This window comes from Sander lucioperca, chromosome 17 (genome assembly GCF_008315115.2).
Source record: "Sander lucioperca isolate FBNREF2018 chromosome 17, SLUC_FBN_1.2, whole genome shotgun sequence".
NCBI lineage: Eukaryota > Metazoa > Chordata > Actinopteri > Perciformes > Percidae > Sander > Sander lucioperca.
In genome coordinates this window covers 23,777,917-23,795,170 of record NC_050189.1, presented here as the reverse complement: position 1 = coordinate 23,795,170, position 17,254 = coordinate 23,777,917, and the positions used below count along the sequence as shown (strand labels likewise).

General features: G+C 38.9%; 1 protein-coding gene across 45 annotated transcripts in view; it reads right to left on the bottom strand.

Moving 5' to 3' along the window:
* Positions 1-4,434: 4,434 nt before the first annotated feature.
* The window catches only part of LOC116039915 (receptor-type tyrosine-protein phosphatase delta), a 362,263-nt gene continuing 349,443 nt past the window's right edge, over positions 4,435-17,254 (bottom strand). For 38 of the 45 annotated variants that reach the window (XM_035994131.1, XM_031285080.2, XM_031285073.2 and 35 more), the window contains 7 exons: positions 12,178-12,463; positions 11,041-11,219; positions 10,636-10,762; positions 10,250-10,375; positions 9,003-9,157; positions 8,253-8,388; positions 7,618-7,686 (listed from right to left, as the gene is read on the bottom strand). In XM_035994131.1, the coding sequence (XP_035850024.1) occupies positions 7,618-7,686; positions 8,253-8,388; positions 9,003-9,157; positions 10,250-10,375; positions 10,636-10,762; positions 11,041-11,219; positions 12,178-12,463 (1,078 nt within the window). Of the gene's footprint in view, positions 7,687-8,252; positions 8,389-9,002; positions 9,158-10,249; positions 10,376-10,635; positions 10,763-11,040; positions 11,220-12,177; positions 12,464-17,254 lie in introns of all 45 variants that reach the window. The other 7 variants (XM_031285065.2, XM_031285107.2, XM_035994140.1 and 4 more) reach the window with 1 other exon arrangement.

The window sequence follows — 17,254 nt, the reverse complement described above, 5'->3', positions numbered from 1 at the left end:
ATTTGCAGCGCACAGTCGCTTCACTTGTTCTGCATTGTGCCTTGAGTCCAGTCAAACCAAGAATCCATGTCTGTTTACTCAGCTGCTTAGCTCTCAAGTTTAATATTAGCTTTGCTGGCGGCCAACTGTGACAGTGAATCGGTGACAAGGGGGTGAGCTTTGCCCTTAACAAGTATATGAAATCACTGCTAAGGTTTGGCAGTTGACATTTTAAACTCAAAACTGCCACAAAACTGTATGAAGAACTAAATTGGCTTTAGTATTACCCAAAAATTAAGGCTTTAAAAATAATCACTGCACCTGAAAATGTCATTGTGAGGAAAGCGTTTCGATTTCAGTCCAGTAGCGGTCATGGGCGTACCCTGTATTGCTGTATATTCATTGTAGGTTTTATTTGGGTTGTGGTAGGAGCTATTTTAAAAATGCGTTAAGGCATCACAGATGAAACTAGGCCCTCTCCTGTTGTCTAACAAATTCAAAACATGTTGCATCAAAGGATTGTAAATAAGGGAAAATTTTATAGCTGTTCTGGCAAGTGTGGTGGATAATAAATCTTATGAAGAGGTTATAAATGACATAAGGCTTGGCAACAATTCAGGAACACAGAAGAGTAGCGGGGGGAGAAAAAACATTGAGCCATTATTGTCATCCTCTACGATTCTAAGTGAATTCAGATTCCAAAAATTGTTTTTTTGTACCTCATTAATAACGTTATGTTGAAGGAACAAAAAAGGACAGGGCTTAACTGAGGTACAGTGCAGCACCTGGATGGTATACACAACAAGATACGCAAGAGTTATCTTGTAGTTCATCTTTAAAGAAGATTGGCTTCGCAAGACGAAAGTGAAATCTTTTTTTTTTTTTTTTTTTATAATCATATGCAGGCAGTTTCATTAAAAGTCCTGCGTCAGTACTGGGTTGTACATAATTGTTCCCTTGTACTAGTGTTACAGCAGAAAGGATCTACTTTTTTCCCTTCCTCCAGCACACCGACTTATTTTTCTACAAAATACATTTAACCAGGCAAAGACAGTTGCTGGAGTTACTTTTTTAACTATAAAAAAGCTGCATACTCCCACACATTTTTCTCTGGCTTTTCTATTTGGTTAGACTGTGACCGCCATCAAGGCCAGTTAGCTTTACTGTAATTAATATTTCATATTGTAAGTCAGGGGACAAAGACGGCTGAAAATAGTTCTCTTCATTGAATCGAGAATCCATTTTGAATCAAATGACGGCAAGAATTGAATCGTGGGATTCCCAAAGATTCCCAGCCCTACAGAAGAGGTTTAGATTTGAGTCCAACAGAAATCTTTAAAAAAAATCTCTTAAATCAATTACACTATTCTTTTTGAATGTTTGAATTCCTCAAAAAGTCTTAGTTTTTTAACCTAATGTGCACCTGCAGCACTATATATAATTACAATGTTCCCAGCAATATTAATATGAAGATGGATGCATGACAACAGTGTCTTATTAGTGAAAATATGTCAGGACCTGATACATGAAGTAGGTGAGATGGTAACAGGTGATTGTTTCTCAACACAGGGATAGATGGAGCATCGAGAACACAGTGGGTGGTGGATGCTGTGAGTGTCAGACTTCTTGATCAAAGCAACCTGCTAATATAATTGAATTATTTGAATGCATAGTTGTGTAATCATTCTTGCTGCAGTAGAATCGGGTACAGAAGCTTTTCTTCTTTCCAAACCTAGAGAAGAAAAATAAATGTCTGGATCTTGATTCCCACCCATTACTGTTGACAAAGCCGCACTGCTCCAGAGCCTTCACCTGGACATGTTTCATCAAATTAAGGATGTGGAAAATAAAGCACTCAGGTTTTTTTTTAAGGGGGTGAAAAAAGGGATAGGTGAGAAATGACGCAGTGTTGTGACTGACTGGTTAGTTGGTTTCATAATTCCACAAAAACTGCTGAGAGACGAAGACAGAACATCTGCTTGACACATCTGAAGTGCAGTCTCCGGTGAAAAATAAAAGCTGACGACAGTCGGAGTTCTGTAGTTCATTGTATTCCTCTCTGGCATGAAGCAGACATCTGCATTGGCACGATATCTCAAGAAATTTAGAAAATCATTTGGCCAATTTCCATCAAATTGTCAGAAAAAAGGATGAAGCAGTAATTGATCTTGCCATGCTGTAATCTGTGAACATGTTCCTACATGTCATATGCAATTCTGTATACGCTGTAATATGATACTCTGGCATTGCGAGCAGTCTGTCTATTCCAGCTTCCATGTTGGTGTCTGAAATCTTAGTGTGCTCTTAATCTGGGGAGTCATGTCCTAAACACACACAGGCGTGGGAGGGGCAGATGTATCTTTGTGTTTTGATGCTTCATAACATAGCAAGAAACATTGAACATCAGCATACCTTACTGCATGAGAGGTCCGTTATGAACTTTGCCTTTTCAGGGGCACGTTGCTGGTTTTGGCAGATGCAATACTTGCATGTTCAGTTTCAGGTCTGATTTAGAAAAACATGTAGCGAACGAGTAACAAACCGCTCCTACAGAAATTATCTCTGTAGTTCTTGCAGTATGTCATTGCTTTTGACACATCTCTATAGCAATATTTTCTCTTGAAGATAGGAACCTCTTGATATTTATTACATTTCAACAGTGCTATGATCTGCTATTATTGACTAACATTTTGCGCAGCTTGTTATACATCAACACTTTCCAGGGTAGACTCAGGAATAATGTTTCTCAAGCTCTGTGTCATACCTGACAGCATCTGTCATTTGTTGTCATGTGGGATGATATTTTCTAATTGGGTGCATGGATAGTTTTCTGAAACCTAAATAACTTCTGTGTTCCCCCAGCTTTCAAGCAGTTCAATATTGTTCTTTAAAAAAAAATGCAGTTTTCTTGCTTCAGGTTATTGGCACTGTATAGTACTTTGTTGTTGACAAAAATATAGCATGCACTGTTGATAGCTTTAGGAACATGTAGCCAGGTTGTGAATAAGTTGTAGTTATGATGCCTAATGATTTTTTTCCTGAATGCATGACCTAGGGACCCAGTCTGGAGTAGCCTCTGAAAAAGAATGATTATGAATATATCATTATAGATCATGTCAAATTAATTTTTAAAAGTACTTAGCCATGGCTATGTTCCATTGCCTTGACTTTTAATGTGTACATTTTGGAAAGCAAAGTAAAAGAGTGTTTTTAGTATATATCAATGAATCTGTGGAGTTGGTACTGGCAGTTTCCATTTTTGAATTTGTATGTATTTATATTTATTTAAAGATATGCATATACCAGGGGCGATATTAGGAACAAACCTTTAGGGTGGCTTTAGGGTCACAGTAATAACGACCAAATGGACACAATGTTCCAACATTCAGCAATTTTAGTTGCTTACGTTTCAATTTGGGTTGTAATCTGCGCCATGATATTACCAACTTCTTCTCTGGGGACTACCAACGTTAAACTTCACAACCGTCCCCTGCTCTCCCTCTGACAGATTAGATAGAGACTCAGCCAAAGGCGGGAGTCTGGCACAACCACCTCCGATTGGCCAAAACTATGTTTCTGTTAACCCTTTCCTTGACTGGGTTACAGGTGCATAGCATCGGCGACAGCAACACAGGATATTAAACCTGTTTCAAGCCCTTTTGAACCTGTAATTGTTTTTTTTGTCACTAACAGACAAGGTCGCAAACTCTAACTTGAAGCACTAAAATTGATTTAAAAAAAAAAAAAGTTTTTTAATATTATAATTTTTAGAGGGGCTGAGATGAAATTAAGGGCTTGAGCCCCCCTAAAAAGGGTCTAAATTGCCCATGGCATATACAGTATGTAATGTACATATTTATATATCAATATGTATTGCTTTATATTGGTTGTATAGCTTTGGCTTTAACTTAAGATGGATCTTCTACCAGTATGTATCAACCAATGTATGTCTAGTCATAATGTAAAATTGTCAATTAACAGTGAAACTGATTTTAGATTGGCCCTTTGGCCTAACTTGAGGTTGCTGGTTATTTTGATATTATCTTCACAAATACGTACATAATAGATGAGAAGCAGGAACAAACGGCAACAGAAACAAGTAGTGAGTTGTGCAATGGCATTAAATGTAATGCAATGTGGTTCTAATTCCGACTTACAACGCTTCACCACTTTGTCGGTATGGAGAACAAAATCTGTGGTAAAAACAAGGCAGCTTTAAAAACATTGCACTTCATCTGTCAAACGTTCCCCTGATGATTCAATGTAGCTGTCATCAGTGACAGAAGAACCAGAGAGAGAAATGGAAATCTATTTAAATCTGGTGAGGCTCAATTTCCCCTTACATGAAAGAACTGTGGATAATATGTTGGACCCAGACCAGTAGGGGGTAAAATGGCTCCATCAGTCTTTTCAAGTCAAAGTGAGGTGGAGGGAAACAAGTGAAACGCCGATGCATAACACTGACATTTTTTAATAGAATTAATTTATAACAAATGGAACTTGTGTCAGCAAAGAACTGATTTCCATACAGATTTCTTTCGCCACCAATGTAACCTAAGTAAGAAAATAAAAAGCACTCCTTTCATTCAGAAAAAGAAACAGTTTACGCTTACAACTAATCGGAGGTAATTGTATGATCTTTTTAACAAGCCATTTTTTTTTTTTTTTTTTTTTTTTTACAATTTCATTATTTAATTTTCAATCTATGCATCCAGACGAGAGATAGATAGAGAGAGCAGAGAACACAACGTTTATTTCTGTTAATGACACTCCAAGCTTGAATGGCAAAGCCACAAGAACAGATGGTTGGGGGACAGATTTTTCTGAAGTCATCTGCTGGAGTAACCATGGCATCAGAATGGATGCTCTTTTTCGCCACAAACTTTTTTTTTTTTTTTGTCTTTTTCAAGAGTTGATACCTTTTTTGTGTTATTTACATACACACAAAGTGAACGTTTGAGATTTTTTTTTTTTTTTTATATAGATGGGTTCAAGTAATATATTAGTGGGTTTAGAATCAATAGGGCAGTGCATAGTACAAAGATAGAGAAAGTGCAAATCTTCCTACCAGGCCAGCTTCGGCCATTCTGTAATGTTTCACCCTGCATATGAAAAATCAATAAAAAAGGGAAAAACTGAGATGAGAAAATAAACATCTGAGACGCGAACATAATGTAACGTTAGCCACCATTAAGTTAAATGATAGCACTTTTATATCTCAAAATGAAGACAAAAGTAATCAGTTAAGCAGTTGACAAAAATAAAACACATAGCTGCTTGAGTTAACAAGGGAAAGAAAGCACCTGGAATGCACATCCACAAAGCCATCAAAGAGGGTACGGAGAAGTTAAAGATGCTGCTCAACATAAAGACTGAAACATAACCCAACTAAACTCCAGTATCTAACTGTAATGTCATACATAAAAAAGGAACATAACACACTGTCAGGATAGCAGAACTGAAATTTTGTTGCAGATTGTGTTTCTCTATATCTCTTCTCTGCAGTGACACACATGAAGTCTGGAATTCAAAGGCATGGAAAAGAAACCCTGCGGTGACGACCTGTGCATTCTTTTTGGCCAAATCCATTTTTAGTTTGAATTGAATTACCATTATGTTGGGCCTTCATCCTGTTTAGTTTTGAGTATTCTGCAATCTCATCCCGGTCTCCATGTCTGAACATTTTAAATATATGTTTTGTAACTATTGTGTATTCTGTAGAGGTCAGTGATATATTAGCTTTTTATTTTTTTTATTCACTCAGCCACAATAAGGCCACTGAAAATGAAAAATATGAGCTTTGAAATGTTCTTATTTGCATATATAATCTCATCATGTGACAAATGAATACTTATGGTAAATAAACTATACAGTTACATTTATACTAAATGCCTAGATTACTCAGGATACATTAATATGTTAAATGAAACATTATAAAAACAGGCATAAATATAAGGCACTCTAAATGCAAAATGAAAAAAAGTCATTACCATTGAATGCTTTAAAGAACCACAAGAAAGTGACGTCTTTGTACCTTGCCCTATTGTGTGGAGCGGTGATTGCGGCTGTGTGACCCCTCTGCCTCTAATTACAGACTGTATGAGAGCTTGAAAAAAAATGCACCAGTGACACTTTGACTGGCACCCGACATTCCCACACCTCACTTGCGGGGGGAACAACAATGTCATGAGTGAATGACATATCCACATAAAACCCTATCTAAAAATACACATATTTATTGCACAAGAAAAGATGCACTGAATCAGAATACAATTTTGTCCTACTGATGTGCATTCCAGTGAAAAATCTCATTTCATTTCCCCCATAGCACACAACTCTCAATCTGGAAGCTTTCATAGACCATCCATATTTCAAATACTATTTTACTCATAAATTATGTACTTTATCAATATATTTAGAATGTTATATGTATGCTTTAATATATATTTCACATATATTTGACAATCTGTACCATATATCTATATATTCATATATTTTATCCAATTCATCAGGTTCTCTCTTATCATCCTTCTAACATGGAAGAACTAAGATAATCGGTAGCAGCAACTTCATACTTTGCTCATCCCTGTTGATTCCACAAAGCCCCAGTTTATCTCATGGGAGTAATTAAGTTACTATGTATGTGATCATGGACAAAAACCATAACAAAAATCCAGCCCAAAAATAACTCTTGAACAAACTTTCCTTTTGGTAGTGTGAATTTTGTTCTATGCACCAAGTGCAACAAAATGTGGGAAGAAAATGGAAACAAAACCAAAATGGAAAAAAAAAGCAAAGATACTCTCTGCACAATAGCACATATGTCAGAACAGTTCTACAGCTTTAAAAAAAAAAAAAAAAAAATAACATTTACGTAAATACGTTTTATCACTTCTTTTCCAAGCAATAAATTTGTGTAAAAAAAGGAAATTCACACAGTTCAAAAAAAGCACATCAGCTGTATAATAAAGTACTAAAAAACTAAATCAATAATTTTTTATTTATTTCATAGATCATTTGAGCTCTACCGTCTCCCAAAATTTAGATGAACATTGTGACAGGAAAAAGGGTTATTTATTCATTATTACTTTGTCTGTCCTGCTGTTGTGGACCAAGCATTGTCTTCTTTTTCGATGGGTTGTCTGTGTGTTCTTGATTGTGAAACAGATTTTATTTTCTTTACAATGTGCATCAAGTCGTCCCCCCCCCCCCCCCCCCTGCAATTCTGTGTGCCTCCAATGCCTCTCGTAAAGGTTCATAATCATTGATGCATTTCTGATGATGTCATTATTGTTCATTTACTTTTTTGTTGTGTTGGTTTCATTCAGTTTAATGAGCCCCAAAATGAATCCTTGAAGCAAAACAAAAGGTAATTCCGTATGATGCTTCAACAGTCAGGATTCCCTCACTTTGTATCAAGGCGAGGTTTTATTGGGGTTGGGAAATACTTGGTCCTCCGGGAATCATCTTTTTAATTTTTTGACAAGACATGTCACACATCCAACACTTAATGAGTTGTTAGCAAGGAGTTAAGGAGTACTTTCTCAAGCAGGAATTTATGGCTCAGAAGAGAGGCTCACTGTTGTTGTTGTTTTTCCAAAGGGCTCTCTGCTTTTTTTTCTTCCAATACTGGGTCTTTTACGTTGCATAGTGATCAAAGCTTCCCAGGTACTCCAAGCCAGCTCTGTAGCAGAACTGGTATTGATCCTGGAAACAAAGAAGAGAAGACTTAAGCTCACACTCCCTCTCTCTTAGGGATCTAGCCTAGATACTAGTCACATTACATTTGTTAGCTGCCTTTTCTATTGAACCAAAACTTTTTCTTTTTTTTTTGTATTCCAAAGGTAAGATAACTTTGCAGTGAAGAGCAGACAAGCTCACCAGTAACTGGTTCAGTTACTGGATTAATTATGGTCTTTAAAGCAACACTAGAGAACGTTTCCCGCTTCGGTCCCCCTACAGGTTGGAAGCGGAATTGTTCATTATATTACAATTTTATAAATATATTATTTATATTTTTTTATATATATATATTTTTTAAATTAGCGGGAAAAATTGTCTAGTGTTACTTTAACAGAGGCTTGCTTTAGTTAATCTGTTTGGCTCAAGAGCACACTTGGAATCTCACCAGCCCTTTTCATTATGAAATTATCAAATTTGTAACACAGTCATTGATTCCAAGTGTTATCTAAAGTGTCACAAAACCTTAAGTTACCTCAGTAAAGTTTGTGAGTTATGTCTTCTTTGCAAATATAGTGAAAAAAACACCTCACCTCTGTCTGCACCATAGCTGGTCTCTGTGTCCGTAACATTTTCACTGTCTGAAAGATGTCTACTACACCCTCATATCTCATTCGTTCCAAGACTATGCTGAGGGTGATGAAAACTCCAGTTCTACCAACACCCGCGCTGTGTGAGAGAGGGCAAATACGTCAGCAGTGAGGCCAGAGAAACCAGATAAATATAGAAAAAGTCATATCAAGCAATGCACCACTTAGAGCCCGACCGATAAAGGATTTTTAAGGCCGATATCGATACGAAACGCGTAACAAAACAGATTTCCCTAACATTAGTTATTTGTAGTTATCTATGAGTCCTCACTAAAATAATAAAAACAGAGGAACATCAAAATATGTTAGTTATGATAAATAAAATGTATAAAAATACAAAAAAATAAATAAAATCAAGTGTTGCCAACAGGGACGTTGTAGAACCCTCTGGTGGACAAACTATGCAACGCCAAACATTCATAACATGGTTGAAGGGTGTTTCGTCCGCTTTTATTTTATTTTAATAATCGTTTATCGGCCATTATAAATGCCGATACCGATAGTTTGGAAAATGACTAATCTCGGCCGATAATATTGGCCCACCGATATATCGGTCTGGCTCTAGTACCAGTATGCTAAATCAATATTCGTGTAGAGCTATTATTTGCAACTCAAAATATATTTGCATTCCGTTTAATTATCTACAAAGTGCAAGTGATATGATTTGGTGAGTTATACTGGTTGATCACTTACCTACAGTGGACCGAAATAGGCCCATCTTGGCCAAACTGCTCTTTTGTTTTATGTACTTGGCCAATGAAATCGATGAAGCCCTCTCCTGATTTTGGCACTCCTTGTTCAGGCCAGTCTGTGAACTGAAACTGCCTTACTGTCCGTGACTGTCCATCCTGGGAACAAAGTGTGGGAAGAGAGAGAGAATGTACAGAGCCTGCTCTTTAGATGGAACATCAGTCAGAAATATGGAAAAATGTGCACACAAAACAAAACTGATGAAGTGAAACTAGGAAGCCAGTCTGGTGTTTCGCAGACAGCCAACCCATGGCCGTTCATTCCATGACCATCTTCATTGCAATTATCCATGCCTTTTGTGGGTTTTACAGTGCAAGACAGCATTCTTGAAAAAATTTAGTTTAAAGCATCAGAAAAAAATGTTTTGTTGTCAAAGATGCGTCGTTTTACCTGAATGTATTAAACATGAACACTGAAGATGCCAATTCCTTTGATGTGCTAACCTCGACGGGGTGCTTGGAGAATCGACTGACGGTGTGCATTACTTAAGTGATATTGTAGCCCCTTGATAAGGAGAGAAATCCCATTGACGAGACAGTGTAACATGCACTACAAACGAGGGAGACTGCACCATTTATCTGTGTAAGCCTTTGATGGAATTAAAAACTCTGGCAGCTTACTGCTGCCGGCACCACATTTGTTTTTACACTTTGACATGTGTCATAATTCCAGAAATATTTATTTTTGCTTATGTTACACTTAAGGCCATAGTTTGGTATAACAAATACTTGATACAATGCCAACATGTTGAGCTAATAACTACTGCGATATTAAATCCAGTGCTCAATGAGTGTCCAGCATGTTCAACAATGTCATTCAAATCTTCTTTCTCAGTAAATAAACTCATGTGATTAAGAAATTGCGTAATGGGATTTTAAAATAGTAGTAGTATGCTCAATAACTGAATCACTTTTTTTCTAAATTCTATATAGCAGTGACCCAAAGTTAAAGTGCAGTTGGAACTTAAGCGTTGAAACAAATAAAGATTATTATTATATATAAGAATATTATTATTTTATTTTGGAGATACATTCAGTGTCCCCCATGACCCACCGTTAGGTCATGACCCAGACTTTGAAAAACAGTACACTCAAGCAAGCTGTAAACAATAGCACTGGAGTTGGAGCTCCGTTCCAACAATGTCAAATTTTGATCTTTAAACTTTGTTCTATGAAATAATGCTTGCTTACCCTGGCATCAGTCACTTTGAACTCTCTCAGGATATACTGGGGCATGTTATACTCGGCCATTGGGTCCACCACAAAGTACTGGTATCTGGCCGACCTCTCTGCTGGCCAGTACTGGTGGCATTTTTCCTGTAGGGAGTGAAAAATAGAATACCACAATGAGCCACAACATTCTCTTCATACACTAGCTTCACTGTTTTCATTCCCAGAATTGTTTTCATTCAATTTATCCTGTATCTTGTGCTTGAAGATTGTATTCTCATGACTGAAGCTACATACTGTATGGTATTTCATATAAGCTGTTTTGTAACGTGCTTTTGTGTTCTGTAGCCAGATTAAGGAGGTTAATGTGCCAAAAAAAATGGGAAGAAAAATAAGCGTATGCATACCCTGCCCATTTCTCTAAGCTTGGTGAGCATAACAACAATAGTAGAGTTGTGCTCCCAGAGCATTCTCCAGAAGTCTTCTGTGGTCTCTGCCAGTGGTCCCTGTGTGGCAATATAGGCTTTCTGTTGCCTGTGGAAATGCATTTCATCACATGATGGAAAAGGTGTGAGACAATCAGCATAAAAATACATTAGAGCTTTCACTGTGAATGGTTTGAAGATGTTGAAAGAGCCATATTTGTCATGACTGACCAAAACATGGCAATGACGCTTGTCTTGTACACATTTGCTGACTCTTATATTTCAAAAATGGAGTTGCTTCTTTTAAAATGCTGAGCCATTTTCAAGTCCAATGAATTTATATACTGGCCATCTGATCGGCAATGGGTAGAGTATGTGAGCACTTACCTGTACCCATCAATGAAACTGGCATTGATGTAGTCAGAGCCCTCAACTCCTCGAATGGGCTGAAGACACACTCGTGTGGACTCGTATGGCATTATGTTAACAAGGCGGTTCTTGAACTTGTTGCAGGGGAGATTGGCACTGATGAATCGTGATGTATGGGCTTTAGTGTTAGCTAAACGCTGCATTGAGACAGAGAAAAAGATATCTATGAACACTGACAACAACTTTCTGTGTTTCCCTGGTGACTGACTGTTTGACATTGAAGGTGGATTGGACGTAAAAAACATGCATGAACAATCAGATTCTTTCAGATTCTTTCTTACTCGCTTGAGAGTAGGGAGTAATCCAAAATAATCAGTTGCACATAGTGGGTGATAAAATCTACATTGCACACAGTGTACTGTGGTTATATACTATTTTCACGTAACCATAAAGGCATCGGAGTGATTACTATCACAGCTTGCCTTTGCAGGGAAAAATAGCATGTTATGATGAAAAGACAGGGGAATGGAAACCCTGGCGAGCCTGGAGTGGACAGAAGTGGTGTAATTTAACCGGTTTATCATCTCTTAGTGGAATCAGCATCCCATCACAGCAAGGAAGCAATCGCGTGACGAGCAAGGCAATACAATGCATACAGCAATACCACAGACTGCAAAGGGCTGCATAAGGATTGTTAAACCTCTCATTTTAAATGCAGAGTATATTGCTCAAGTCACTCCTGCAGCTGTTCTGTAGTGGGGAAAACCTGTGTTTGGCGTTTTCATGTAAACCAAGACCCCTGTTACCCAAGGAGGGAGAGATATGGAAAGGGGAAACCAGAAAGGGAGAATGTATCCTATGTTGGGTTACACAAGTAAGTCAACTAACTGAAATAGAGAGGAAACCACAGGCCCCATGCTGTCTAGTGGGCCTACTAGGAATTGGAAAGAGTTTGGGAGTTGTACTGAGAATGGCCAATCAATGACACAGTGGCCGGCATATGACTTGGAACATGAATGCCAATGGGATGCCTGTGACGTTTTGCTGTATATGGCAAGTAAAACCTAAGGTCAGTAAAGCGAAAAACGCTGCTCATTCACAGTTATCCCTGACCCAAACAATTTCCCCAATGCTTTTGCTTCAAACAGTTTGTACCTTGAACTCGAGTTCCATGCCGGTGACATTCTCTCCACCCTCTATCTGCGTCAGTTTCTGGATGTAGGCGTATAGGTTTCTGGCGGGCACTTCGGTGGTGCCGCAGTTGATGGCCTCTTGGAGCGCATCATGTATGAAGACATACTGGTCCTCTGTCTGCACCATGTAATTGCGCTGGGCACGCATTAGCGTTACATGCCCGTAGATGTCCACAGTCTTCTCGTGCTTGATACGTTCCATCATGGCATCAATCACGATGAAGCAACCTGTGCGTCCCACCCCAGCACTGTTGGCAAAAACAAGATACATAAATAAGGAAGAATGTTATTGGAAGGTATTCTCAGTTGAAGCTGTACAAAATCATATGTGAAAGTCCCTAATCTGACATGTTTGAGCTTCTTTATCAAACCTTCTACAAATGAGGGGCAGACCAATGGAAGGAGAGGTGTCTTTCCTAAACATGTACAAGGGCTTGAAGAACTCCCTTTCTCCCAGTAATGAGGCCAAAAGGTAAACTCTCTGTGCCAAGTTTGCCACTGTAGGACGGACCATTTGGTATGGAGTGTAATTAAATCTGAAGTGGCACTGTGTCGAGAAGAGGGCTTGGCAGTCACAGCCTTCAGCGGGCTCACTGCTGGCTTTGCAATCTAGTCTCTCCCCTCTGGACCCCACCTGTGCTCTCCAATCCATCAGGACTAATCACTTATGCAACGGCAACATTTAACCTTTATCTCATGGTACCGAAAAGTGCCACTACAACAAATGCACACAGAAATGTGGATACACAGACGTGATTTTGCGAGGATGATTTTCTGAGGGCTTCATTAATGTGCCGGGCAACTTTTGAGAAGTGCAGCTGACTTCAATTAATGCCATTAGATTAGCACAGTGCACCCACATAATGGAAGAGCTTTAGAAAAGGCACTGAAAGGCAGGTCTCTTCATTTAGATTCACATCGGCACATTGTTAGATTAGCGTGTAAAAATGCACAAGTGAAAAAAGCACTCTGACAAAGAGGGAACATGTTTTACGGTTTCTCTTTGACCTCTTCTTGCAGACTAACTTGAGACATGCTGTACAAATGTAGCCCCCTTCTACAGACTGCTGACAATTTAAAAATGCTCACCCGTGCACATTACATGTTTTAATAGCGGATGCCTCAGCATCGGAGATGTTTTCCGATGATAATTTATTTACCATTGGGTGACAGGCTGGTGTTAAATCTTATTCGTTAACTCTCCTCCCACCTCCTGCAAAGCACAGCATTGAGATGACGGTACCTTGCACTTGGCCCTCCAAAGTAAATAGGTTATTCAATCCATTAAGCTGACATGCCTACGAGGTGTGAACCATGCTCTCGTGCCTCCTCGTCCTGATGGAGCATTTGTTTTTTATTTTCTCTGAGGAATGGGGAAAGGGTTGAAAGGGAAAACTCGAGAGGGAGTAAAGTTAGTCCCCAGGGGCCAAGTCTGGTTAATGTGCCATGCTGCACTGGAACTGTGCTGCGAATGGAATAAAGGCACGTATGGGAGTCATTGGCTTTAACAAATGATCTGATGATCACTTTGAAAATGGCTGATATTGGCTGAATAAGACTGAACTTTTTTTTCTCTCAAATTTCTTTACAGCTATAGGGCGATTACAATGTGTGCATGTGAGTCAAAGAAAGAATCAGGCTGCAAAGAAATGTGAAAGTGTCTCAGGGATATTTGAAGAATGAATCTCTACCAGGTCCTCAGCCCTTTAGTGAGGGATGCTGAAACTAGAAGAGATTTCTCCCTTTACCCCAGCTGTTACCAATCTAAAAAAACATTTTACAGTGCAGACCTGAATGTGGGAGAGTGATGACCTGCGAGAGAGTCAGTGACAGAGTGTCAGCATTGAGCTAGAGAGACGAAGACAGAGGAAGATGAGGAATGGGGGAGGGAAGTAAGGAGACGGAAGGTGGAGTTGTGTTATGCAGGGAGATGTTTTTCCTTAATGTAAGACCAGGAAATGCTAGGTACATGTGCACTATTCCTTTATCGAGAAGTGATGGTGTGTGTGGTTGGGCGAGGTGTTGCAGAATGCCGTCGGTACAGTACATTTGGCAGTTGAAGGGGAGCTGGCGGACAGGCTGCACTAATGACCTGACACTGCCTTTTCAGCCAGTCAAGACCAGCTGCTTTGGACGTCGACACACATTAAGTGTCAGACTAATATGCTTTCCAGGAGTTTAGGGAATAGGGGATGGGAGAAAGAGTACAGTTTATGCTGCAGCTGCAATGAGTTCCGAGAAGATAAAGCAAGAGCAGCAGTGAAAGTAATTACATATGTATTGTTACCAAATCTCTTGCCGTCAGCTAACCCGTCACCATTTCCCTACGCTGCCTATTGAACCCGCACACATTAACTCAAACTCGCCAGGATTACCTCATTGCTGTAAATGGAGTCAATAATAATTTTAGACCTTGAATACTTTTCAAAATGTGGAAAGTTAATCAAAAAAGTCACTTATTTTCAACTTCGAGATTCAAACAGGCTTTGCCCACTAACTGCTGATTCTTGTCCATTGTGACATTCCAACAACAGTAGGACAATTCCCCCTGCATGCAACTATGACACGATGACATAAAGGTGGTTCTGGAGGAGTTCTGCAGCAGCGCTTTGGAGTTGTCCCTCTCCTTCACTGTATTAGAATCACTACTGTTGTTTGACCCTCTGAGAGAGCGGGGCAACTCTATATGGCTTGACGGCAATGAGGAGGCAATGTTTGATTTTTTCCAACAGGGATGTTTTGTATGCCCCATGGTACTAAACCTACCGGTGAGGCTAGTCTTTTGTCACTTAGACTGCATTTGTCATTCGTAACTGACATACCGTATTGGTCCGAATATAAGACGTTTTTTTCCCCCTGGAAATACGTCTGAAAAAGTGGGGTCGTCTTATATTTGGGGTCTAGACCTTCAGCTGTTAAAGTCGCAGAGGTTGGTTTTAGAACCTAAGAGACGTCAACTGTTTCAACAGCCAATAGAGAAGTCAGCTGGTAAACTCAGCTATAAACTATAGAAATAAAATGATCCATTTTATTTTGATGTTACAAACAGCTGGTCGAAATGGCAGAGTTTTAGACGGAGCCTCAACGACTGCCCGAAAGTACAGTAACATTATATGGTCAAGTGAGCTAGAGAGAGACTGAAGAGAGGAAGTGCCTAGCGGCGTTAGAACAAAGCAGTGAATCAGCAAAATAAAACATGTTTTCGCCGATTCATCACTCGAAGTGTAACTGTAGCAAGTATCTCAATATCACTGTTATCCACATTCATATTTATATGCAACAAATGATATATCCAGCTACAAAAAAAGCCTAAAATTCAGAAGTTGAGGCATTACGAGGCATTGTCATGGAGATGATGCAAATGCAAACAGCCAGAGAAAATCTTACAGTGGTCCTCAAAGCAGCCGCTTCCAAGAGATTGACAGGAGACTGTGTGATTACGTGACTGAAAAACGGAATGATGGGATGCCAATTACCAGAGCAGTCATTCAGCTGAAGGCCTTGGGAATATTTACCATTAATTTAAATGTGACACTTTCATCTAAAAAGATATTGAAAATATTATTTTGTTTAAAAGATGTTAAAAACAACAGCCTACCTTGTTTTATTCAATGTGTTTTTATTAGAATTATTTTCAAATAAAATATTTTTTTTTTATAAAAACAAGATTTGGTCTTCAAAAAGTATTTTTCCAAAAATGAGTCTTGAAAGAGGGGGGGTCGTCTTACAATCAGGGTCGTCTTATATTCGGACCAATACGGTGCTTAAAGTGACGGCAGTTAGCTACATCCTGCATTATGTGCTGGCTACCACAGTGATACAGAATAAAGAAAAAAACAGGAGGATTATAGCATTATATGGCTAGGTTGTCAGTTCAATGTTCAGTTCAGCACTGTGGGTTGCTCTATCAAAGGTTTCCCTTCTGAGTCACTGGGAGTGCTCTCCATGACATTTAATCATGACCTTTTGATCTCTTGTGTCACCTCACAATGCCGGGTTAGCCCTTCAGCTAGAACAGCAAAACAGTCCCTGACCTATGGGTTAGTGAAAACAGCATGAAATATGCTATAATGGCCATAGGGGGCAGATTTCATAGGACATACTCTGATTTCACCTTCTGAGAAGTTTTCGAGTCCTGTGGTCACACATTAATGCATTATGTTTTCGGTTTGGTTTGTCCATTTGTTTGTTGATCTGTCAACAGGATTAAGGAAAAACTTCTGGCCCGATTTTAATGAAACTTGGTGGAAACTTGGAGTGTAGCAGGGGCCAAGGTAGAACACATTTATTTTTCACGTTTGTTAACATTGCAAGATAGGGCGTTTGTGCTCCATTCATGTGGTGTCGGAATAATCCGAAAAATAAGCTCCAGACTAGGACAATTCACATATATTTGTATGCCTTTATGGTCTTTGCATAAGGCCCCTCAGCATGTACGAACATGGTAAGCTGCAATTTGTGCACCAAGTAAATAATCAACTGCTTAAGAGACTGTACCATGCTGTTAATTATAGGCAACAAAATGCTTTTTTTCTTTCAGCTTTTATTTAGGCCTTTTTTGCAAGTGCATAAACATCTTCAGCTTCTACGCTACAAAATATCTTTGTCTACAGTATATCTCTGCTTAACCACAAAACACTCTGAATTTTGTTTTGCAAGTATGTAGAGCTAAAAGATGGCTCTATTTAAAATTGTGGTCAAACATGAAGTGAGGAAATGCCTCTGAGAGGATTTGGAGCTTGGAAATGATTGTATCTGATAGGGAGCCAGAGGAATTAAAAACTCCCATCTGCAGAGTGACATTAATTCCTGTATTCTGCTTCATTGTAAAAAGTGAGGATTTTCAATTTGAAGTGATTCGGCAACTAGCTCTAATTAACTTCAGCATGTGGTAATTCTAATTCTTCAGTAATCCCCCTTCCCTTTTTGTCACTTTCTGACACAAGTTTGTATCTATTACATTCATTATGGCTGTTCCTTCATTTTTACAGTCTTTTTTTCCCACTTTAGTCACTTGCTTTCTCTGTGCAGAGCCTCTG